Source organism: Dermacentor silvarum, chromosome 4, assembly GCF_013339745.2.
Source record: "Dermacentor silvarum isolate Dsil-2018 chromosome 4, BIME_Dsil_1.4, whole genome shotgun sequence".
In the NCBI taxonomy this organism is placed as follows: Eukaryota; Metazoa; Arthropoda; class Arachnida; order Ixodida; family Ixodidae; genus Dermacentor; species Dermacentor silvarum.
Window position 1 is genome coordinate 55,648,784 of NC_051157.2, and position 26,271 is coordinate 55,675,054.

At 47.0% G+C, this 26,271-nt stretch overlaps 1 protein-coding gene across 1 annotated transcript in view; it reads right to left on the reverse strand.

The window, feature by feature from the left end:
• LOC119448623 (carboxylesterase 3-like) overlaps nt 1–26,271 on the reverse strand; it is a 147,529-nt gene that overhangs the window by 7,600 nt on the left and 113,658 nt on the right. The window contains exons 2-3 of the mRNA XM_037711855.2: nt 11,854–12,361; nt 3,164–3,742 (exon numbers count right to left, since the gene is read on the reverse strand). Coding sequence (XP_037567783.2) covers nt 3,164–3,742; nt 11,854–12,361 — 1,087 coding nt within the window. The remainder of the gene's footprint in view (nt 1–3,163; nt 3,743–11,853; nt 12,362–26,271) is intronic.

Below are 26,271 nucleotides of genomic sequence, written 5' to 3' on the forward strand. Positions count from 1 at the left end.
TCTGGATGCAATCACGCTCGTGTATGGTGCATTGGGTGCAGGTTAAAAACCTCCAGGTGGACAAAGGTAGTCCGAAGCCCCCCCCCCTACTACGGCGTGCCTGGTAATCAGATCGTGGTTATGGCATATAAAACCCGATAATGTATTTTAGCTCAAGTTGGCAGCTGAAAAAAGCTGTCTGCCACGTGTTGCAGACGAGAAGAAGTGAAAGAACAGTGCACGAAAGAAGATACGCGGCACATACGCGCCCCCTTAAAAAAAAAAAAAAAAAAAGGCGATAGCTTGCACTAGGCTGCGCAAAGTTCAAGACACAACGAGGCTGGCCGATTGATTGCGTCTTTTGGTTGTAGCTAGGTTATCTCTCTCTCTTTCTTTCTTTATCTCTCTTTCTTTCTCTATTTCTTTCTTTTTCTTTCGCTCTCTCTCTCATTTTCTCTTTCTCTCTCCCAAAGGAACTTGTGTTGCAATCGCCAGTACAATGCAACCATCTAGTTCCCATAAATGCACGTTCTGCAAGCGTGGTTGTGTGGCGCACATGAAAAAAAAAAAAAAAAAACGGTCAGCCCCTCCACTGGGGTGGAGATGGAAGACCAGAGAAGCTGTACTACGGTGGGAATTATGTATTTCGAATTATGACTATTAAGATGTGATGATGTAATTGGGTATTTGAACTATTAAAGAATGAGAAATATATATGATCCGGTCGCTTTCATTTATGTAGTGACCACAGGGACCACGGCGTTATGGTCGCTACGGCCCACCGCCATAGGGCGTACGGCAAAGGTTGGCACCTTCTTCATAAACACGTCACCAACGCCGGCGCGTTCGGTGCGAACGGGGGCAAAACGCCGCCGCCATCGACAACATTTGTGCGCGTTGTTTGTGTGCCCGCACACAACTGCTGTAAAAACGCTGGCTACGTGACGCAGAGAGAGAGAGAGAGAGAGAGAGAGATTGTGGTTGTGAAGAGACACGATCGGCTAAACGCCGTTGTCGACACTGTTAAGGGCAAGATATAGTCCGGCTTAACGGGTGCGCGCGGCCACGTGTGGCTCGGTTAGGCAACGCTGATGACAGAGTTTCTCACTGTAACATCTAGAGGGTAATCTGGCGCCGCCGTCTATGCGAGTTTCTTAAAGGGTGCCGTGCCCTCATGGGAATGACGGGATATGTGTCAGCGAGGCTTGTCTTGGCTGGTGTTGAACGGGGGTTCGTCTAAAACGTGGATATGGCTGCACAAATACCGCGTTCCTAAAATAAAATCTACATAAACGGCTTTCATTCACCCATATTACATCTCTCAATAAAGTTTACTCACCTACAATGCAGGATCAAGCGAAGAAAAGCAAGAACAGACAAGTTGTTCGAAAGCGAGCGATAATCTTGTCTGCCCTCCAACTTTAGCGGCCAGCTGATACTTTTTACGTTTCATATAATTGTGCATCGTATAGTAAGTCCTCAAAACTAATCAAAACGTGTTTTTGTGTAATAATAAAGCTAAAGCAGTTTTTTACGTGCTGTGTTAGCAGAAAATGAATCATTGTGAGAGACGGAACGGTGCTAGCCAGGCGCGTCTTCAAGGCTTTCATGGCTCTCCGAGAACGATGCCAATCCGAAGTCACAAATATATACCGGCATTCCCATAGATACCACAGCGCAGCAGCGCCAGTTTTCCCTCTAGGTAATATAGTGAAAAGCTCTATGGCCGGTGAAAAGTGCACAATTTACAGTCTGACGTCACGGCGTAGCCGGCGTACCCAGCTGCGTCGGGCGCGCTCAGCGCCGCCGGCGCATGTTCTATCTCACGCGGCTGCCGCTAGACCAGAATGCACTGCGCGCTGTAGGGGCAGTGGGCAGAAGACAAAATGGCGGCTTGTGGCGCTCGTAGTGAAAGCGCGGCTGTGGCTAAGTCCGTGGACGATGACAGCGCAAGTGAGGATGTATTGACATAGTCCGCTTCCGCTTTTGACGTAGCCGACGCACTAGCAATAGTAGTGCGATCTTCTGGCTGTCAGGATAAGTTAACGCCATGCCGTGAAGGCAGTCAAACAGCACGCGGAGCGAGAGCTGTGTATAAGGTATTTTTTTGTGTGTTTGCGATGTAAAAAATCACGATGTGCTTTCTTTTCGAACTTATGTTCATATTTTATGCATGACTGGCTATCCAGGTGTCTGCATCATGCCTAACCATATTCATGGTAATGCATGACTGGTTATTTATTGCCTAGCTTCGCCCCCACAGCCGCGCGGGGGCGAAGATAGGCAATGACGACTAAATCAAGGGGCTTTATTGACGACACTTCAGACTATATAGCTCCGCCTCGACGAGGCGCAGGGACACACTTTGCCACGTGAGTTCGCGCCGAGCACATGGGTCGTCCGAAGAAGATCGTCACGCCCGAAGAAGAGGAGCGGCGCGAAAAGCGCCGCACTATCACTCGAGAGCGACTCCGAAGACTTCGCACCGATCCAGAGTTTCCCGGGCACTACCACCTAAAGCCTAGAAAAGTCAAGCTAATAGAAAGGCCAAGTTAAATCTAATGAAAAGGTCAAGTAAAAGCCAGGGAAGGGCCACCAGCTTCACTGTTTGCTCAGCCTTCGCACCACTAGTGTGAAGCTGCCCGCATTTTTTTTTTTTTTTTTGCGTCCTCAACATTCTGGTGTTGAAATAAAGCGACTTGAATAAACAGTAGCGCTGACTCGCCGAATAAGGCGCTCCATCTCGCGTCCCAGCGAGCCAGAAGTTTGTGGCGCAAATCATAGATGGCGTTGAAACTTGCTACTAGCACCCAGAGCTGCGCCGCCTGCAGCGGCGCAAGCCCGGCGTAGTGTGCACCGAGGCATAGTGAATTTTGTTTGTTGGGTAGTTTCTTTGTTGTAGAGATATTCGCGGAAACGACTTCTGCGCAGTCGTTTCTCACTTAATTTTCAGCAATAGTGAACCAAAGACATTCGGGATTGGAGAACTGCCACTGGGACATCCGCAGGTATACGTACATGTTCAGCATTAAGCGTAGAGAATCATTCATCATTAAAGTGCCGAGAACGGAACAGACACACGTAAATGTTTCCATTCGTTTCCTCCCGTAGCATCTGCGTTGTGGAAAGGAAATAATGCAAATTACTAATTAACATATCGAGGGTGCGGTAAATTAAAACTTGCCGGGAATTGAGCGCTCAGCGGTGCAGGACGACTTCTCGCAGCAAAGTTCTCCGAGGTACTCGGTTTTGCGCACTCCTTTCACTCCACTGTTATCCGGAGTTACAGTGAACATGCTCTGCGCCAGAATCACCGACCGGTTCACATCCAGCAGTTCAGGTCTGGCGGGCAAGGCGGAGACTACAACGCCGCCGCTCGAGTGACCCAACGGCACCACGTTGCTGGAGTTGCCACCGAACGACGCGATGTGCTCCTTGGTCCAACGCCAGGCGAGCAGGATATCCTCGACGCCTACGTTCTCCGGGCCGGTTCCGTTGCGGTGCAGGAAGCCGGAAGCGCCGAGCCGGAAGTTAGGGGACACCACGACCACGCGGCCATAGCTGGCCATTCTGCTCCAGTCGAAGAGGCCGTTCCAGCTGGCGGAGTGAAACATCCAGCCGCCAATGAAAAAGAGCACCGGCAACGACTCCCCTTCCTCCATCGAGCAGCGGCTGGGAGCCCAGACGTTCAGGGTGAGGCAGTTGTCAGACATGATGGTGACCGACCGCAGTACCGGGGCGTCTATTGACGGCTGCAAGCATGCTGCCGGATAAAGGCCATGTTAAAGCTTTGTAATACTGTTCGAAGTTGGTAGCTTTGCACGAGTGCGTTACCTTATAGCGATCGAAATTACAGGGACACTCGCTTGAAGAAAATGAAAAAAATTTTCCCCTGTCGAGAAAAGGGGGGTAAGCGAAGCTTGTGGTAAGACGACGCTGTCGCAGGCGTTCCGTTTCGTTTCCCCTAAACTCAGGGTCGGCGGCTCTTCGCTGACATTTGGCCTCAACACTGTGCTCCCACCACTCGGGGTCCGCGGCTCTTCGCTGACGTTTCGCGCGGGCTTCGGAGGCCCTCACGCTAAAATCGGGAGTCTAGAATCGGACGACACGCTTTGCTTGCCCCCACTTTCTCGACAGGGAAAGGGCTGGTGATTTTTTATCTTTGGGTCTCACGTGTGACAAGGGTAGTTCAAGGGCGCGCTACAGGTCCCCGAGCCCATTTCTGCATTATCACCAGGATTGAACCACATGGCAGGGGTGTGTGCCAATGAGCTTGGACCCTTTCTGCACTATAGCCAGAATGGGCTTCCCATTCAGCGTGGTAGCACCACCACCACCACCACCATCGGCACCGCCGCTACCATCACCACCACCGCTGACACTTGTGAGGCAACGAGCTTCGCTTGAAATTATTAAGCCTTTCCGGCCATTTTCCTTCACTTATAAAAGATATATATATATATATATATATATATATATATATATATAGAAAAGAAACAGCGATATAAAAATAGAGGCCGATCGTGAAAATTGTACAGTCGAAAAAAGTTGCAGTATTGCAAAAAAAAACAAAAAAAAAAACAAGTGATTGCTAGTAAAGGCAAATGTTAGACAGATACGAAAATGTTCTTAGGTTTATAGGACATATAAATCGCATTGCACATGATATAACGTGATATACAACCAGGGGTTTATCCAGAATTTCGATTTTTTTTTTGGGGGGGGGGGGTGTTACCAGAACGCGAGGGGGGGGGGGGAGGGTAGTGGATACGAAGTTCTTGGTTATATCTTTTTTGAGCGAAAGGCGGGGGGGGGGGGGGGGGGAGGAGGTCCGTGGGGCTGGCGCTCTTTTTAGCATGTTGTTTTATTTAAGGCGGAACGCTCTTTTACTTTTCAACAAATGGTGGCGGAAAAGCTGCTACTTAGCAGAAGTACGCTAATAAACCTTTTAAGCAAGCATATAACACTATATATTACAAGGGAGTTCGTCCTTGTTGGTGCATGTCGAGCTATGTTGTTTCACAGACAATACTACCACGAAGGTGCAGACAGGCAGGCACGAGAAGAGGCCGAAATGTGTGCCTCGTTTTTCGCAATTTTAAATTCAATACTATATGTAAACACCAATGGCATTCTGTCACTACGTTTGAAAATTGTATTAACATAAGGGACAGCGTTTCGAGTTTTCATTCGATTGCACAAAGTTTATTCTTTTTTTCTATGCAGAAAAAAGTTAAGCAAATTCCTAATCTAGAAGTCTTGAATGAACAAAGTGCAGACGTTTTCAAAACTAAGTATTCACAATGAAGCAAGTTCTTAATCTACAAGTCTTGAAAGAACAAAGTGCAGACGTTTTCAAAACTAAGTACAGGATCACCTTGCACGAGAAAAAAAAAAGATACCAAGCTCAATAGACACGGAGCAGCCATATACCTTAAATAATAAAGTTAAAATATAACAACTAAGAACAAAAAGTACATATGCGCATGATGACCGCTACAATCCGGTACGTACAATATCCAAAGAAGCTACTAGGCCAGCTGTGGCTGCCACATTCACGAAATAATAATAACAATAAAACTGGGACTACACAAACTCTGCAGTTGCACCGTGTCACCTCGCACGTATCTACAATACCCGACGTGGTTTGTGGGCCCGCATCATGCAGGCTCGGTCCACAAACTTCAAGTATTCCTCCTCTTCTTCGTCTGTTGCGTTCCCAATATGAGGATACTTGGAGCTTCGATAGAAATTTTCATCAGCGCATCGACATGGGCCGGCGTCATGTGACATATCTATCTGATGTTAGGATCCTGTTCATGCTGGAAACACTTTTATTGCGATAGTAATTATATGGACACTTCAACCGGATTTCTGCCGTCGGCGTCGCCGTCGCCGTCGCCGTGAGGTTCCCTATAGATAAAATCTTCGCCGCGCGCCGTATGCCCGAGCGGAAGCGTGCGGGACGCGCGCTATCACGGAGAGCGAACGCACTCAATCTCCCACGCGCAAGCAAGGAAGCGGGAAGCCAGCGCCGGAGGGAGCGGGGGGGGGGGGGGGGGGCGCACTTCCACTCTGCCAACAACCGCGCTCGTCGCTCGCTCGCACCATCTTTTATCTTAAAGCGCCGTGCATTCGCCGCTCAGTTTCCGTTGAAGCGATAGACCGCACGTACCTTCGCCGCTGCGGCGCATGCTTGCTGCCAGCGTTTTGACAGTCGTTGTCTGCAGTCATTCAGTGTGATCTATTCGTGTTTGTTTGTGCGCGCTCAAACCGCGCTTGTTCATTCAGTTAGTAATAGTCGGGTCACATTTTCCAACGCACGGTACACATGCAATGCTGCCCGGATCGGCAGTGCAGCGCTACAGGTGTGTCCCTTCGCACGCGCTGCCCACGGGAAGCGCTTCTCATCAACACCACCGTTTCACACGCGCCTTCTCGTGGTCATCGAGTCTCTCTTCATATCGGTCTACTTACGCCGCAGCACACCTGCTATACTTAATCAGCTCATGTTTACTACAATTCATATTGCTACCAAAGCCGCTCACCTTACTTCGTATGACATTGCTGTGTTGCTATCGCATTCATTGCTTCGCCCTTAGGGCGAAACTGTGACATTTTTTTCAACGGTAACAGTTCCTACGCGAAGAAGCAATATCTTGATTGCGGTTGGTGACAAAGCAGGGAACACTCTTTTTCTCTCGACCTCGCACGCAAGCATTACCAGTGCTTGCTGTGAAGCCAGCTCTCCACGATACCGTCTGTAAATTCTACTCCTTCCCCAGTCTGGTCATTCGGAGCTTAAAGGGGTTGAGACATCGAATTTGTGGCTTGTGCGTTCTTTGTTTCAAACGCTTCTTATTGCTCCAGGAAGCATGATACACGCTCGAACATTCCTATATTCTCGGTAAATAATTTAATATCGCATTATTTATGTGAACGATTTTCGGTTTCGGTTTCTGGGCGCCGATTGGGACAGTGACGTCGCTCTCTAGGAAGCTTGGTCACGTGGGCCCACAAAGGTGTGACGCACGCACTGCTGCATCGTCTGCTCTCCCACACGCGTTCTGTACCAGCGCAGGCAAACAAAACCACGCCGACAGTTGTCATGGCTAGCTGCGGCAGCTCAGATTCCGACTCTACATCTGAGTCCGATGCGGCTCACTGTACGCTAGACTCGAGGCTCTCTAAGGCTTGCCCGGCACTGCGGGTCACCGCTCGTTGTACGTCACTCTAATGTGGTAAGACGTCACTAAAACTTTCGTTACGCTTCCAACATAGTGACGTTGGCGTCAATCGCGATAGCGATGAGTCTCGATCGCGAGAACGAGCATTTAGGCACTCTTTGGAAGCGAATTAAAATATATTTTAAACGTTTGCTGTGCCCAACACTTCATGTTGAGTGTCCTTGCATACAGAAGAAGCCTACAGCATGCTTTTTATAGCCTAAAAATTTGGTGTCTCAACCCCTTTAACGATAACGAGAGAAATGTGCCACATTGTAAATTTTACGACTAAGCACAGGGGTAGTGCTCGTACTGTACATATTGTGCGTACGTTGACATAAATATGGAAAGATATAAAGACCAAACATGCATCTCCCATCTCATCCATGAGCAAGCGTTTACCGCGACGTCAAGGTTTAACCGCTTCTTGCAGGTCGCAGTGTAGCACTGTCGTCTGCGCCCTCAACATCGAAATTGGGCCTCAAAATTAGGGTCACGTAGCGTCCACCTCCACAAATAGTAAAGTGATTACCACAGTGCATGGATTCAGCTTCATTTTTGTCCAATATGAGTACCTCTCTGTAAGAGGGTAGGGGGGGGGGGGGTTGGTCCGGAATAACTTTTTGGAAGGGGTCCAGATATTCCTGGAGGGGTGTTGGGGGGGGGGGGGGAGGGTGTTAGGGGGTGTGTATAAATCCCTGTCTCCCAACAATAGGTGTGCGTGAAAGCAGCACACGAGAAGCCACTAGCCATCTCGTCTCGCCGAACTTTGCTCCTATCGCAAATGACCACCAAGACGCGCGCTCAACAACGCATCCCACAAGTTCTCTTGGGGCAGGACTATATAGGCTGCGAATCTAGTACGCGCAAGTCTTGCCACTCGCTCGGCTAACAAGCGCGTTTTGCTGGCGGCAGGGAAAGTGCGGGAGAGACAGGACGCACACACTTGCTGCTCGCTCTGCTCAAACCGGGGACTTGGTTCGGCGTCGTTGTGTGGCTTTTAAGCAGCGCGGGAGTCTATGCCGTGCTGCCGTCACGCGTATTGAGGTCGCGCCGATGGACGAAGTGCTTTCAACGCGACACACCATCCGTCCCCTCTCAGGATTACCCAACCGAAGATAGTGCAGTCTAAAATATGTACCATTGTAGAACGGCAGTGGCCACAAAGTATTTGCCACTCCATGAGTATGTATACTACTGGGTATGTGGCGCTCTCCAATGAACCTCTTTGACGGCAATTTGTGACACCGGCTATCACAAGCACACACAACACCATGCGCGGCACTCCGCATCAGTTCGCAACACGTCGCAATAGCATTGCCGTTCACTGCAAAAGAGTTATTTGATTCATATGCACAGTTCTTTACCAAGCTGTAACGGCTTCACATCACGAGTGTCAAAGCGGGAAAGAAAGTAGGTATAGGAAGTGTGAGAAGTCGGTCACGTGGTAGAGAGGAGATGGGAGAGCTTAGTAGAGCGTGATATATATATATATATATATATATATATATATATATTGTTACTTGAGGTGGTCTGCTACGGACGATCGTCAGTTGTACTTCACACCTCGAAGGGGCAGGACGTGCGTCGAGTGAGCTGAACAATACTTTGCAATGTGGTAAACGCGGCAAACTCCGGACCTCAAGGAGCTGCGACGTAATTCTGACGGATTTCTCTCGCATTTACCGCTAAATCACCATTGATTTTCTTTCCTTCCTTGATGGATACTCGAGGCGCTTTCGCGTCGTCAGCGCCGGTGGCGCCGCCGCGCTGTGAGGCTATCAACAGTGTACGCGCGACCCTTGCGTGAAGAGTTAGAAGCCACCCATAGACGCGAGTGAAGCGCAATGCGTTTAGGTACGAAAACGACGAAGCCACGTGGACTCAACGTCAGGCTGCACTAAATCAGCTCTGCATTTGTGCCAGGCGGCGTTCGGCCTGCACCTGCTGGCATGAGCGTTGTGCGTAAAATGCTATAGTCTTCCTGCCGATCCCCTGTGCGCATATATGTATATATATATATACCACACCGTGGAGCGTACATTGGCCCGAGTGGCACCAACAGTATACACTTCAAGCTACACACGCTGATGGTATTCTTCCGCGGTCGCGCACCTCGTGCCTCGGTGAGCCGCGGCGCCTGTAACGCCGGTGGCGGCGCTGCTCATCGCGCCAGCGTTGTGGGACGCCTGGTAGTTGTCAGAGGGGCTGTTTCAGGCGCGTAGCACAAGTTGCCTCGCACGCTGTGTCACGCCAACATGTCGACACCGGGTATTTTCAGAACACCGTCTGAGGAGCTTTAGCGAAACGCTAATCCTTGCTGCCGCTTTTCGTGCTTCGCCCTTCGGGCAAGACTGTCCAGTTATCTTGATTTGTGAAGTGCATTCTCACAAATGGACAGGTGACACGAGCGCTGCGACAGTATACACTGAAAGGAGCACTCGCCGGGTGCCATCACTATCTCCACGAGATGGGCCGATCAAGCGAGAAAGAAAAATATCATTCCGCGCTACTGAAAGTCGGCGAAGGTAACCCGGCTTTTACACTGATTATGACGTGTGTCCATTAGTAAGAGAGGATAACGAAGAGCTCGATTCTCACCTGCGTCCTACTGGCCTGCGTCACCTGCGTCCTACGTCCTACTGTCCGAGCCAAGCATCGTGTCACCTCTTCGTTGTGCTTTCCGTAAATTTAGGCTGTAAGCTACAATAGCTATGTGCAAAACAACTACCTAAACCGTTGTAGCAGCTCCATTTCGTGGCCAGCGAAATACCCGGTCATCACATTTTGCCAACGGCACAGTCGTTACTGACGCTGCTAATTCATCCAATCATCCCGCGGCTGTAAGATGCCAGCGCAATATGTTTGCATCACGGCAGAGTGATAATGTGAGCTAGTTTTGTCACAAACTGCAACCTCTTTAAAATTCAAAGACAGCAGCTGCGAAGTGATAAAAGGTTGAGCTTAAAACTGGTTCAGCTTGGTCTAGTAACTCTTTCTTGTAAATTACATTGTAAATGAGGTAAATTACGTGGCACAGAATTTAGACAACGCATGTTTTTGTTGTAATTTATGCGGCGAGGAATTTTTTATTGTCTTTTTGTCTACGTGACGTTGCGTAGTCCCATGCGCCTCTGGGACGCCACAGCACTTGACATATCGCACACCGCAATCTTTTCTTTTTTTCTTTCCTTACAGCAAGAGGCTGACAGTCCCGAACAAGTCAGTACAAGGTGAGTAGGTATAAGAGCTTTTGAGTTGAATATGTTACCATATTTTTTCGCTTATATTTGTCTGAAACGTGGGTTATTTTGAGCAAGTCTGACAATAAAGAAAACATGAATAGCTGGTGTCATCTGTAGGCGCCAACAAATTTAGTTTAATTTCATTTATGGTCTACTCGAGGTTCCCATGGCGTTACACGATGCGAGGCATCCCCTTCTTTTTAAATAGCTCAGAAAATTAGGACAATAAAAAATAACACAAACAATCCGAAATGCAAGAATGCATGTTTGTATAATTATATATTACTAGTCAAAGACTTTTCTAATTCGCCATATATATTATACAGGGCTTACTTAACAGTATTGATAAACATGAAAAGTGGAACATACAACAATTTGCACAGGATTTGAGGTATGTGCACAGTGCACATTGTGTGTGCTGTATCTTATCTTGCGATATGTGCCATCATTTTCCGTGATTTCTGGCGGTTTGTACATGCGACAATATTGATTGGAAGAGATCTAGTGTCATTCGTAGCGAGTTTCAACATTTTTTGAGGCCAGACTAAAAAAATGTCGCAGTTTCGCCCGAAAGGCGAAGCATCAATTGCGATAGCAAATTACTACAGGGCTATAAGGAGTAGGGATAGTAGTTTTATCGGCTGCATAAACTTGACACATTCGCTTACTAACTGAATTAACAAGCGTGGTGTCAGTGCGCACAAGCAAATATGAATAGATCACACTCGATGACCGCAGACAACCACTGTGAAAACGCTGGCGTGGGGAAGCGCGGCGGCCGCAGCGAGCGAAGGTTCGCGCGGTCTCTCGCTCCAACGGAAACTGAGCGGCGAATGCACAGCGCATACAAAGGCCAGAGCCGTGTGGACATCGCTTGCAAGATACGGTGCGCGTGACAACACCGAGAGCCCAACAGCCTGTACCGGGGCAAAGTACAAGAACGCATTTGTTGGCAGAGTAGAAGATACCCCTCCCTCTCGCGCTGCCTTCCCGCTTTGCTCCTTTCGCGTGGGAGATTGCGTCGCCAGTTCCCCTTACGCCCGGTGCAAGATACGTATTTGGTGGCGCAGCACAGCGTCTCCCCCCCCTCCCTCCCTACCTCCCATACCCCACGGCATTTCGCGCCACGGAAGTCGCGTTTACTCTCCGCCGTGCGTTCGCTCTCCGTGAGAGCGCGCGCTCCCCGCGCGCCTTCACTCGCACATACGGCGCACGGCGACGATATTATCGCTCTTGGACTTTATACGGAACCTCACGACGACGGCGATGGCGACGCCGACGGCAAAAATACACTTAAAGTGTCCATATAATTGCTATCGCAATAAAACGAAACGAATTTAAATGTTCACGCGGATAAATGTGGCACTGGAATCCAAATGGATGAATAAATTGACAATGCGTACCGGGACCTTGCTTCACCGCCGCGAAAGGAGAGCGTAGCTTGGTGACCTTACTGGCGAGGTCGAAGCGCCGGGATCCTGTCGTGCCTTGGCCGAAGGGAATGCCGAGGAAGACGCGTGCGCGCTGGCCATTGCTGGTCTCAACGGCGGCTCCCTTGATTTCGCCCAACGAGGTTTTCACGAACAGCTGCTCCTCCGTGTCAGCGCAGGCCCTTCTTGGGTGGCTCGCCTCTTGACGGCGCAGTAGGCTGAGGGTGATCAGCACGGAGAAGAAAGCTGCCGTGGCGAGGCAGAGTATCAAAATATGTTTAGCCCCAATCTTTGGCCTCTTGTGTGTTTGGGAGGCCGGGCCAGAGCCGTCGGTGGTTCTAGATTTAGCGATGGATGAAGCCGGCGGCGCGGCGGCAAGCACTGCATTGGGATGCGGCGGAGAGGCTGTGTGGGCAATTTCTCGCGAGTTGGCCGCTGAACCAGCGTGCTCACGACCACGTGAAGTCTTCATCAGTTCAGGCTGCAAGGAAGCAAAAGTAGTGCAGTGGTGAAGGTTAAACACCGCTGCAAGCGCTGCAGCAGCAGTTGCTCCCCGTGGGCATAAATTGATATTAAAAATAACACAAATTCTTGCAGAACCTGTCATGGTTCACTTTAGCCAAGTGGAGACCACGTCATCTTTCGCACGCATCAAGGGTAATTTACAACGAATGTTCCACAAATAATCTAATAAGTGTGACCACTGAATTCCTAAAAATTCCGCGGCATCAAAATAAAGTGTGTTAGATAAGTTTGACAACGCTAAAAAAATAGAAAAGCGCAGCTTTCTGGTCGTATGAAACTGCATGGTGTTAGCGACATCCTTAACATGCCATCTGTAATTATGTATTTTATAGCACAGCTCTTGAGCGCCCGTTCCTGCGGCTAACTTCGGCGGTGTTGGCGTCGTAACCGAGCGAAAGAGCACAGTGAAAGATGAAAGCGAACGCGGAGTGGAGCGGGGAGGATGAAAGACGCGAGGAGTAAAGTGGAGAGGAGGGTGCAGCTCAACCAGGAGGCGAAAAGCGGAGGAGGGTATGGCGAAAGGGTGAGGAAGAAAGCGGAGTGCCGTCGACGAACAGGCATGCGGCGAACGCGTAAACAAAGTGCTGGCGTGGACTTTGGACCCAGTGCGCATGCGCTACATCGCCTGCGGCGCCGCCGCCGCTAAAGAACACGCTCCGCGCTAGCCACGCGTTCCCGTGTTCGCGTTTCTTTCTGTACCATGAGCGATGCAACCGGTGGAAGTGGTTCGTGTGCCGCTGCTGCTAACTAAACGAGCTGCCCCTGCAGAGGCTCAGCGCCACCGCCGAAAGGACCCTGTTGTTCAGAATCGAATTGCTTACGATAATATATCGCAACTTTTATTTCCGTGGATAAATGAAAGCACGCGAAACCATTAAAACGCCCCCGCAGTCCACCGCTTGCATGCCCTCCGCCGTGGCTTTCATTTAAGCAAAGTAAAAAAGAGCTAGAGAAACGGCAACACCTCGCAAAATTGGTGTGTTTGAATGCGATCTACAAACTTCGCACTTGCATTTTTGGCTGTAAAATGAAAATCTCATGTTGTTAAACAAGCAGCACTAATTACTCCTTTCATAGGAATAAAAAAAATACCGGAGCCTTGTCCAGGAGGTTACTAGCTAACACCGTACAGTTAGTTTCATCAGCAAAGGCGGCTTTTTTTCTAAAACTTAGAACATGGTTCATGTTAGATGGGACAGTCTGGATATTGCGAATTATAAGAATCATCTTGACTTTCATATTCGGTTGAACCGTGAAACCACGGGATGCCATCGACTAAGACTGACCTGACCAAACATGTAATGAGTGCGTTCGTACGGATCAGCAGATCAACTAGCTCGCGGTTCCGCTTTCGGTAACGTATTTAGGTGCGCTTCAAGCAGATTATATGAAAACATAGCGACGAGTTAAAGAAACTTAGTATATGGAAATGAGAGAATAAGCACATGAAAGACTATTGGTATACATTCGGCTGGTTCCTATCACTCTATGATTCCGATTTCTACGATGCGGAACCCACTCTACGTCAGAGAAAGCAAGCCGAAGCCTTGCCCTCGCTAGTGCTCGCCGGTGCGATCGGAGGCGAAAACGGAAACGCTTCAGCATTTATTCTTTTGCGAACAAACAAGTCGCGCAGCTGCCAAATGCACCCAGCCGCTACCGCCAAGGCAGACTCCACGAAAGCTGCAGGAGCCATGCGGCAGGAACTCCGCCAGATCTCTGTCTCTGAGCGCTGTCAGCTGGAGCGCTGCGCTGTGCAAGAACCATACCAAAGTGTTCCGAGCGCTCGAATTCGGAGAGTCGAATGTAACGCGCGCTGCCGTGAGTGCCCTAGAGCGCCCACAAACGACCAGCGGAATGCATTACAACGTCGCAAAATCGGTGCTTACGCTGCTCTCATTCTGAGCTTCGAGTCCAGGTACTAGAAACCTTGGGCAGGCGGAGAGGCCGTTTGCTGGAGCTGACGCAGTAGTCTGGTGGAGCAGGGCGAAAAGCGGCGGACCAGCGAACAGTGGCCGTTGCGAGCGAACCTTCTTCTGTTAGGACTCGTCACGAGCGGCCGCCGACACGCGCTACTTAAGCGCCACCCGGTGGGACTCCACGCCAGTATTAAGACGACAACGTTGAAGAAGATCGGACCAAGAATTATGCGATTGAGGAGAATTATCAATAGGTTGTTGCCGACGTCCTTATAACCACCCGTAATTCCGCCAGGTTAGCTTTAAGGCGTGCAGGCAACTTGCAGGCCGGTCCCCATATTTGCAACTGATTTAAAAGGAATGAAAGAGAGATTATAAATAAATGGATAGGAAATACGATCATTGCGTTTTGTTTGTGATGCTTTTTTTTGTTGTTGAGAAGGAGGGGGGGGGGATGTAATGAAATATTTGATAACCGTTTCCGTGACAAAATACGAGATAGCAGTGAGATCTTCCTTGACGGGATTTTACGTCCAGGAATCTTGGGCAAAATTCCCAAAAACGTTCTTGCGCTAAAACTGTTCGTAGAGGCAGGTGTCAGCCAATCGTGGTGCTGGACATATATCATTAGCGAAGGCGGCTGGCGAATGGCTAGCAGCACTCACGAACGAAAAGCTTTGTGAATTCGGTCCCTTAGTGTTCTGTAACTTTTCTCGATCTAACCTAATTTAGAACCTCGCACACCAAGAATAGATGTTTCAAGTCTGCTGTGCCACTGTCGCATCTGAAACAGATTGCTTTGGTTGTTGCTGAGTCGTTTTTAAATACGCAAGCAGGCCACAAACCATCCTTTTGTTTAATAAATATTTATGCGTTCGTTCATTTGTGCTGTCATACCAGCGTACGGGAAAAGCTTTTATTTAAATCAAGCCTTAAGTATAACAATTTGGATGGTGTTTTTTGTTTCGACATTCCAAGCTACCTGGTTCTCTTTTGTAAGGACTTGAACGATGTATGATATACTAGGTAACGGTTGCCGCTCGTCAGACCTCCTTGAAGGAGGGGTGAAAATTATTTGTCAGCACTCACTCAGCACTAAACTGTAGCACATGCTTGCGATACGTAAACGAATCACACTTATGTTGGGAACATCTTTCTTTTTTTAAAAAAAATTATTTGGTACTAAAGTTCACCTTAAAATGCCAGACCTGGTGTCGTTGACATTGTCGGATAGCCACTACACGAAGCAATGTTTGCGCACGCCATGTAGTGACTAGGCTAGGTATGATGACCTTGCTTACTGGCAATAATAATTATAATAAATGAACATGTGCGCTGTGCTAGTTTTTTTTATGGTGGCACCTATGTGCATCGGCCGCAGCGATTTCGGCAACTTGTCCAGCTAATGTATAATACCGTCATGACGCATCCACCTGTCGGGTATTAAATGTGAAATTGCGACAGAATTCCCAAAAAATTTTAGTACGGTTCTTTGCTATTGAATGGCTGTGTTCGCTAATATGTCCGGCATCAGGATTCGCTTGAATTTTCTCTTCCCGACAATTCTAATATTTTTTTTGTGAATATGGGCCCTGGTTGGCAGAGAAAAAAAAAAGGTCTTCTAAATTATTTAGGGTGCTTCGGCGCTTGTCAGTATTTCTTGCTAGTTTGGAGTGTTCATACCTTCAGTTAAATCAGTAATATGACCAGAGTCTAAAATGTCACTAGAGATGATGTATTTTCTGCATCAAATATATGACCAGAGTCTAAAATGTCACTAGAGATGATGTATTTTCTGCATCATTGCCCGCGTTCTCCTTTAACGAGAATGATTGAGTGAGTGTTGTTAATGTTCTGCACATCACGTTCCTGTTTTAGTGAATGCGTTCAAAGCCACAGGATCGAATCAATGAAGTCTGTTGATATTGTCTAAATTAACAGCGTCGCTCACACGTGTGTGCATCGAAGTGGAGTTACGAACAGCGGTAAAAGCGCGGTGAAATAGTTTTAGCTCGTTTCTCCGGCTCTTGCTTTCTGCCTCTCACACCCAAAGATGAAGGAATAGCTTCTCACAAATGGCTACTTTCATTGCATTTAACTTATAACTACAGCTCGCGGCCAAACCAGCCTTGCCCCAGTATGTGTTTTTGTTCCGTTTTCATAAATATTATTATTATTATTATTATTATTATTATTATTATTATTATTATTATTATTATTATTATTATTTTGGGAATACGTGTTCACAACAACTTGGCAACGTTTTCAAACGTCTCGTGATTCCCCATTATGCTTTGCAACGGGGCGGACCTCGCCGCAACTTGCAGTGCACGACTTTAATTTGTTTCGATGGTCTTTGACGTCACTCTGATGCCGTTAGGCAAAAATAGTGATTCAGCCGCGAACTTAACTACATACTTTGATTTAGTTGGTAGCTTATGTTGGTCAGATAATTTCAGAGCGTCCATATATATGACACCTGCTGTCGAGCACGTGGTCACGGATTCGATTCCAGGCCGCGATGCTGGCATTTGCGATAGGGGCGAAATGAACAAAAAAAAAAGAAAAAAAAAAGAAAAGAAAAGAAATTAAAATCGGATAGAGACACTGAAGACTGCGTACGTGTTCGAATGCGAAAGCATTACGCCGTTTGTAGACCATGAAACGTCATGAATGCGCTCATTTTATACATTCACGACGTGGTGCCACATCCTCCGCACTGTGTGTGCCTTCACGGGTCCAAGGACGCACTCACTAGGCCACACCTTTAGTAATCCAGAACCATGGAGCTGGCATCGAGTCGGAGAGGCGGGCTCATCTCGCACTCCAGACGCCCGGTTTTTATTCCCACCCAGACCGAAACGTACTAAATGTACTTTTCAAAGCGATTAATTTACTTTGTTGACAGGAACCTCCCTGAGAAATGTGACGGCACTCTGAGCATTTCTTGACGTGTTTTTACTCTTTGTGGCGTCGGTCATTTTTGGTACCACCTTTTGATCACGCCAACGAATTTTCGCGTAATGGGAAATGTAATGCTCTTGCAGTAAAAAAGAAAAAAAAAGAAACACTCGTGTACTCGGAATAAGTCGCACGTTATTGCACCCCGGGTGGTCAAAATTAATGAGGAGTCACTGCTGCGGCGTGCCTCATTTTCAGATCATGGTTTTGGCTCGTAAATACCTAAAATTTAATTTTAAATTTTAAATAGTGAATTCCATATTTTTCCAGAGTACATAAAGATATAAAAAATATATAAGAAATAATGCAACTATTTATCAGTTGAAGGTGACCGCTGCAGTCTGGAATAAGCGCGGGACAGTAATTTCATGAGAAACCTTATTAGCGAATTTTTGTTACATGGACGAGTGTGTATTTCAGTTTCTCGTGGATTTCCGCCTGTTTGGGTAATTCAGCTCGATGACTAGAATAGTGCCATCTGCCGCAAGCGATGTTTGAAGGTTTCATTCCGTTGAAATATATATACAACGTGATGAGGAAAGCGAAGACTTTACTCTCGCGATTCGTATTTTTCTTTCGTTTTTTTTCCTTTTTATCACTGTGCATGCCGCACATGAAGCAGCCGCTAGGGAACGAACCCCTTGTGTCGATTCTTGTACAGAAAAAGAACCGAAGCGGCTCGTAACAAATCAGGGCAACGACCTTTTCTGAACCCCCAGCCTAAGTTTATTACGCTCTCAGAGAATTTAAGCTCGTAACGAAAGGGGCGGGGTAAAAGGTGGAGAAGCTGCAAGAAGGATAAATGCTTAGTGTGGCAGAACAAAAAAACATTGGAAAACAACGTAAAGGCATTTCAGGCATTCCAAAAACTGGCATTGTGAGAGTCTGAAGTCGTTATTCCACATATTTACATAAGGTAAATTACGTAAAGCGTGCCAATACATCGTTTCTCTGTGCCTCTTACGCGGTGCGTTTTGAGAACTTCGAGCGTGAGGTCATGGGAATGGTACTTTCCCGTACTATATTTAAGATAAAACCTTTTAACCTTTTAATCTTAATCTTTCTGTCAGTGAACCCCCCCCCCCCCTCCCCCCTTTGTCCCACCCTAGGACTGCAGTGACCATTAGTCGCACGTTTTCCCCTGCGCCCTCTTTATTATAATAATTTTACCTTAAACCGTAGAGGTGGAGAGAAGGGGGGGGGGGGGGCAGGGAGTGTAGATGTTGGGTTAAGCACATAATAATTATGGCGAACCTTCCTAGACTATTTCTAAAGCTTTACAATGCACAACAACCATGAAACAAGTTATATGAAAGCAGTCAAATTTTTGTAGCCGCAGTATCAATGACTTCACAACTTGGCGCTCTCACTTCATTATTAAGAATGGTTCACTATGAAAAACACGTACCTTGCCAGGAAATAATCCTAAGAAGCCTCCAGTTTAGCCACGAGCTGTTTCTACCTTATTAGTAAGCGCGGAAGAATAACCTGTATTGTTTTCTTAAATTGAGCAAAAAAAAAAAAAAAAATCAACAACTGCATTGTACGATACATAGTCAAGTATCCCTATTTATAATGTGCGTGCTTATCAAGCAGGCTGCAAGAAGTTGACCTATAAAGAAGTTTCTACAATGCAATATGCCTAATCCTCACAATTCTACTGTTAGGTGAGGTAGCCAGCCATGAGCTTGTGGTAAATAAAGGACGTTGAGTTGAATTTTGTGTAAATGAGTAGACAGCCTACACGCACACTAAAATAGTAATGACAAAGTAAACCCACTCATCTTTTTTGCACGTGTGACCTCGTCTTAAATATTGTTTTCTTCGCCCTCGCTTTATCTTTTTTTTGCAACTACCACCTAACATCAGTGCACCTGAGGCCGCGAAAAAAGTTTGAAATCAGAACTATCCTAACGAAAGAAAAGAGTGCGAACCACGCGCCTTCTTGCTTAACCGCAATGTTCCTGCTGCACTCGACAAGAATGGGAAGTGGAAAAGGGGAACGGTGTTCACAAGTTTTTCTAAGGGGAGCAGAAGAAGAAGCTCTTGATGTTACGGTCATTGCACGGTTTGCTTTAGGCGATTGGTCATGATCGATCCAATTGCTGAGAACTTTAAAAGCCTTGTATCCTTTATTGAAGCCCATTACTTTATATTGTGTATTTCTTAGCACGCTACTCTGGGTCCGCATTCACAAAAAGCTCTTACTATAGAATAGTTCATAAGAGGGAATTGCAGTCAATCCAGTTAATTCAATTCCAATCGAGGGAATCATTATTATTGATGGCGGCCGGCCTAGGGCAAAAAGCATTTACGTAATGAAAGCTTTGCGAATTCGGCCTCTGGAGTGTTACATGTATCTCATTTCTTGTCACTTTGTCGTGCCCTTTACTTCTGTCATTTCTTGATGCTTTTCTTCCGACAAATAACAAGGAGATGAAGCCATTTTTAACCAGTGTCTCGGCTACCATCGAACACAAGGAAGCGTTAAGCCTCAGAACTGAATACGTTGAACGAACCTCCCACTTTCGCGGTTAGTGAGCGGTTACAACAGCTGGTTAGCGCAGTCGAGCCTGTTTATTTAAGCGACGCGAGTTGTGTCGTGGCTGGTACGACACGGTTATCTTCGAAACTAGCTCGAGGCAATACACTGAAAACGCGAGACCGTAAATTGTAGGTTTAAATTATTACGTCGTGGGAAACGTCATGGGGCCTCAACCTAGGTGGAGCAGACGACTCTGGCTGAGTTGCTATTTTCTACCGCTTGATCATTACGTCAGAAAGAACCTCACACCCTGCCATAAAGATTTCGAGGCGTGCATGTTTAGTTACTTTCGCCCACCATTTTAATGAGCAAGTGCAAGCGAGACGAGTGAGATAAAAGAATGCGGATTGATGGAACAAGGAAGTTGAATTCCCGTTAGAGCATGTCATTGTGGTGCAAAAGAGAGAATAATTTTCATAATAGTCGCGCAGGTGCCTCCGAAATGTCTATTTTTAATTCTGCGTCGACCCTCTCCACTTATTGCACTGCAATAAATTTTCTGTAAAGCTGATTTAACAGCGCTGTTTTACATCTTACCAGGTGGCACCCCGGTTGCTTAGGTCTCCAAAGCTGTCGGAAGATGCCATGAGTGTAGCCTGAGAATAGAGCTTTTGAAATGGAGCTTTTGAAAATTTAAGATGGACTTGCCATACACCATGGTTAGTGAGCGGCTATGACGCTGTACTGCTGAGAACAACGTGGCGAGTTGGGGCCTAAATTCATGGCCTAAATGGTTGCAATAGAACGCAGTAGAATGTTATAAGTGTGCGGGATGAGATTACGGGGTACGCTGAAGAGTTGCAGAAAGTGAAAATTGGTGTACTTTCATTCGAGACCCAAGGTTTAGGTGTAATACCCAAAACAGCAACTAAACTTGTATTCACTCTGCGCAGTACCCGGTAATGAGAAGCCTGCAGTCGAAGAGCAAAATTAATTGTGTGTTTCAATGCGAAGCACCTAATGCTTTCCATATACACGCGAACAATTCTACGCTGATAAAATTATCACTTGAGGATCAGTACGTATGATCACTACAAATGATCACTAAACGTTCGATTCTCAAACAAATAATATCCTGTGGTTCGCTGGCATCTAGTGTCCCTCGCTATGTGAATCCAACATTGTCTTTTCAATTATCGCTTACCTTAGCATGAAGCAAGATATTTAATCCGGATTTAAAAATACACTTTCGGTGTCAATGCACAGAAAACGTCAAAGATAAAACAAAACAAAGTAAAATGAGATTTTGTGCCGAATAGATTCAATGTGAGGTCGAATGAAAGAAAAGGAAAGGGAATTCGATCGTGGAACTTCAAACACGCCCAAATCTGAAAGTTATGAAGGACAGGAGAAGGGCACGGTCACCCTGTAATATCGTTGAAGCGGCTTTCATTAGAGCCGCTTCGTCGCCCCATTCACGCTGGCAGCAGTTCATTCCTCCTAATGGCCTCAAACGAAGTTCTTTTTTGAGCTTCCTCGTTATGGCGCCCTACTTGGACTTGCAGGCGCGACTGCAGCATGAGGTAGAACGACCTAAAGGAACGTGGCGACCGCTCTTTAAATTGAAGCCTCAGAACTATTATTTGTCAGGATCTGACGTCAGGCTCTAAACGGCCGTATACTTTGCTCGTACGAATGCTGGGCACGTGGACCAGAGCCGGAGGTGCTCAAGCTCGGCCGCCGTCTTTTTGGTTTCTGCTATATCTTACTGCGACCATTGTTGTGGGCTCTTGAATCCCTTTAATTATACAGCGGAGTCGGCAATTGCGGAGTCATTGCCGGCGTGTGTCTTAACGGGTTCATATTAAATGTATGTGGATACAGGAGTAAAGAGCGTCTAAATAATAGCCCATCAATGTTTTCTGAGCAGTATAGGTAAAACTTTCACGTGAACCTTGCTCGTCACTAACGATTAACCCCCTACATGGTTGTGCGCGACACTTGTCCTCTTGACAGCGCTCGGGATTTAGGATGCTTGTGAAAAGTAACGGCAAGGCACCAAAGAAGGCAGGAAAGTCGGCATGTGTGCTCACAGAAACGGTGGATAAACCATTCGCGGAGCAGAGCATTCGGAGCTGTAGAAGTGAACCGAAGCCTAAAACAGCCGCTGTTGGCACGTACAACCCTGGGGCTAGTAATACGAGGGTGGTCAAAAAAAAAAAGAAAGAAAGGAAGAAAGAATGATAACATACCACCTAAAATATTTGGAGGACAAAGAGGAGAAAAAAATCTTCTCAATTAAGAAATAAAATCGACAAGAAGATCAAGATTCACCAGTGGTTGATGGTTGAGAGTTTGGGAAGCTGTCTCCGCTTCTAACTATGACAAAACTGCAAATTTTGATTTTGGTTGACGTCTAAACTGTACACATCAGGCTTATCCATAATGCCATCACTGAATGGGCTATATCAGCTGCATGCGCTATGACAGCGGCTACGAGAAATATGAACACATATATCAACACACACGCCGGTTTCGTTATGTTCACATGATAACTCAACCCTTTTCGTCATAAAAATGTAATAATACTTGTCCTGTAACTACGGGTAGCATGCAAAAGTTGATTAAACCATTTTGTAATATTTAAACAACTAGGTGTAGTCTTATAATCGGCCTGCGGTGTCCACTAATGGGACAAAACCGATATTACGAAGTAAAGTTTTCTGATCATATTCAAAACAAAAGTACTTAATATTCACCATCGAGAACAGCAGGAAGCTAGAGGAGATATTGGAGGAACTAAAAAATAGAATTGAGTGAATTTATTTTGTCTCTTAGCATTCGGTTCCTGAATATGGACTCCTGCCCTAGAAAGCACAAATTTTATTATTGAATTGTTCGGAACTTCGATGCTAAACATTACCAACTCCTCTATCTTTCTCTTTTTATTTTTTTATAGGGCTATATGCAGCGAAACTACCGGCGCCAAGCGAAGTAAACACAAGGAGACGTAAAAAAACCTTTTCTCAATGTTAACTGCTTTAAGCTGAAAATGTTAAAGCAAAAGAGTACCATATAGACTCCTGAATAGCATGCAAAATACAGGACGCAGGCTTTCCATTAGGACAAAGAGAGTCATAAATTTTCCAAACCTTTCTTCCTGCATTGCGGACACATTAACTTTATTTGATCTTTTGTGAACATTGCTGGTAATAGTTGTGAAGTTCGTGCTTTTTCCTTCCCTGCTTACCTGTGAAGCGCACTTTCTGCGACGCGCTTTAAAATGATTTTGGTTTCGTGGGACAAAAAAAAAAAATCAGTGAAACCACAATTATTATTATTGCGATAGCAATTATATGGACACTTCAACCGGATTTCTGCCGTCGGCGTCGCCGTCGTCGTCGCCGTCGCCGTCGCCGTGAGGTTCCCTATAGATAAAATCTTCGCCGCGCGCCGTATGCCCGAGCGGAAGCGTGCGGGGACGCGCGCTATCACGGAGAGCGAACGCACTCAATCTCCCACGCGCAAGCAAGGAAGCAGGAAGCCAGCGCCGGAGGGAGCAAGGGGGGGGGGGGGGGGCGCACTTCTCTGCCAACAACCGCGCTCGTCGCTCGCTCGCACCGTCTCTTATCTCCACACGGCTCTGACCTTTATGCGCCGTGCATTCGCCGCTCAGTTTCCGTTGAAGCGATAGACCGCACGTACCTTCGCCCGCTGCGGCGTATGCTTGCTGCCAGCGTTTTGACAGTCGTTGTCTGCTGTCATTCAGTGTGATCCCTTCGTGTTTGTGCGCGCTCACACCACGCTTGTTCATTCAGTTCGTAATAGTCGGGCCACATTTTCCAACGCACGCTACACATGCAATGCTGCCCGGATCGGCAGTGCAGCGCTACAGGTGTGTCCCTTCGCACGCGCTGCCCACGGGAAGCGCTTCTCATCAACACCACCGTTTCACACGCGCCTTCTCGTGGTCATCGAGTCTCTCTTCATGTCGGTCTACTTACGCCGCAGCACACCTGCTTACTTAATCAGCTCATGTTTACTACAATTCATATTGCTACCAAAGCCGCTCACCTTACTTCGTATGACATTGCTGTGTTGCTATCGCATTCATTGCTTCGCCCTTAGGGCGAAACTGTGACATTTTTTTCTGAACCCAGCAACATTTTCAACTGTTTTACAGTGAATGCCAGCAGTAGGAATCACCCAATCTTACACAGAATGCCACCCTCCACACAAGCTCATGAGCTACAGAAAGGAGTTTGTGATCTGTGGACAGCACATTGACTATATCATCAGCCCTCACAATGCCTTATGGTGTTTTTTTGTCAGCAATTCTTCGTTGTCTCTGAAAATGCGTGGAATTTCAACAGAGCGGTAACACACTAGTAGGCGCCGCTTACTTGCAGAAAAATGTTTATTGGCTTCAAAGAGCTTTCTTCTTTTTGTCCCTTGCGCAAGGTCAAGCAACAGTCGAAGCTCGTCTAACAATTCCTCGCGGGCAACAACACCGGGATGCCGTATCTTCTGCCTGCTAGCGGCTTTACTGCCACACATTTCTGAGCGCAGTCATTTCAGAAGCGCGCGAGAGCTCTGCACACAACCAAACCAAATGAAAGTGGAAGGAACCTCGTCGTCTCTATTCCCACAACAGCCGTCATTTGGCGTTCTGCACTGGTGATTTCAGTGTTGTTTTTTCCCCCCTTTATTGAGTTGCGGATTAGGTCCCCGCAGACGAAAGAGATTGCGTGAACGGATATTGTGTCTTGCGGTGAGTGATTCAGACCATGGGCGTAGGAAATGGGGATGCCGCAGTACCGACAGGCTTTCGTCGTCTGCAGGAAAATAAAATAAAATGTGTAAGCCACATGAATAACAGAGAAACAGCATTGATGTGACTACTGACATAGAAGGGAACAGCCGGTGAGACGGATATGGGACAGAAGGCCCGATAGCAGAAATATACCTACACCAATAGAAGACGAGCTTGCAAGATATGAACACCCCCGCATGGAAGCATTCCATGTAAGATGGGCATATGTTCACCAAATTGCACCAGCGCATACAACAATGGCGGTAGGAAAAAGATTGCAAAATACGTGTTAGTACATGCTAATATATAAATCTTTAGATATATTTCACGGTGCGAAAGCTACCATCCTTGAGAAACCTCTGCTAGCCATAGAGTCAGTATGTTAACTCTATACCACTACCGTTGACTATTCATACCGGTTTACGCTACCTGCAATGGTGTCACTAACCGTAAAGGTTAGCGACTGAAAATGTGGTGGCAGGGTGAAATGATTATTCTTTTTTTGTGGTATTTGATACTGCTGACAGAAAAGGATATAATTAGTTATGTGTTTTTATTTGGAAGCGATGACGTGCCTTGAACATAATAAAGGCTGCCGATAATGATTGTCATCATAATCAATGGGAATCAACGATAATTAGGAAGTGGATGAAGCAGCATGTCATTTAATATAAGAAAACTCTCTGAACACTGACACGTATGGCAATATTCGACGTCGGATAGCTTGAAGGCCACCGAAAAAAAACTAGTTCAGAACTCAGCAGCGCAAACTCTTCAAGTATGCGATAGCATATTTAGGTGCGATGATTGTGACGTGTCGACAGCGGCGCGCCAGTGCACAATGGGCGACCTCGCACACTATTATTTTGTCATTATAGTATGGCTGATATTTTATTGCGAATACTCGAAGCGCATTTCTGCCGTCGTCGTCACCATCGCCGTGATGTTGCGTATTAAGTCCAAGGGTGATAGCATAGTTGCCGCACGCCGTATGCTGTATGTGCGAGTGAAAGCATGCTAGGGTGAGGCGAAAATTGTGGCTCAACCTCGCGCGCGCCAGGGAGGATAGCAGGGAGGAAGCGCGCTGTCTTCCGTCGCGAGCAATAGGCACCGGGGCTAAGGGAGAGGAGGGGAGGCGTTTTACTGCGGTGGCGGCTGCGTATTGCGCGACCGCGGGGACTCAGTCTTGAAAGTGAGCTGCGATGAGGCCAGCATGCGCGGAGTGCTGATAACTTCGTGTGCGCTGTGTTCTCGCCGCTTAGTTCGCGCTGAAGCATGCGGCAGCACGAAGGTCAATTAGCTCGCTGCTGCTGCAGCGCTTTCTCATTCCAGCGTTTTCACGACGGCGAGTGCTGCGCGGTCATCGAGGGATATGTGTTCATGTCTGCTGGTGCGTGCGTGACACCATGCTTAGTTTAGTTATAGTAAGCGAATGTTTACAAGTTCATACAGCCGATAAAGCTACTATCCTTACTTCGTATAGCTATCGACTTATCTGCTATCGCGCTTTCCCCTTTTGGGCGAAACTGCGACTTTTTATACAAACTTGCCGGTTCGTGCACACTGTGACACAGCTCATGTGCGCTAAACGCACCTCGAGTTTTAAGTTACTAGATACCTCCAAAGTGGGTGAAGTCCGCATACGACACTATTAACCCTTTTCGCGGAGCAGTTTGTTCTCCAGAAAC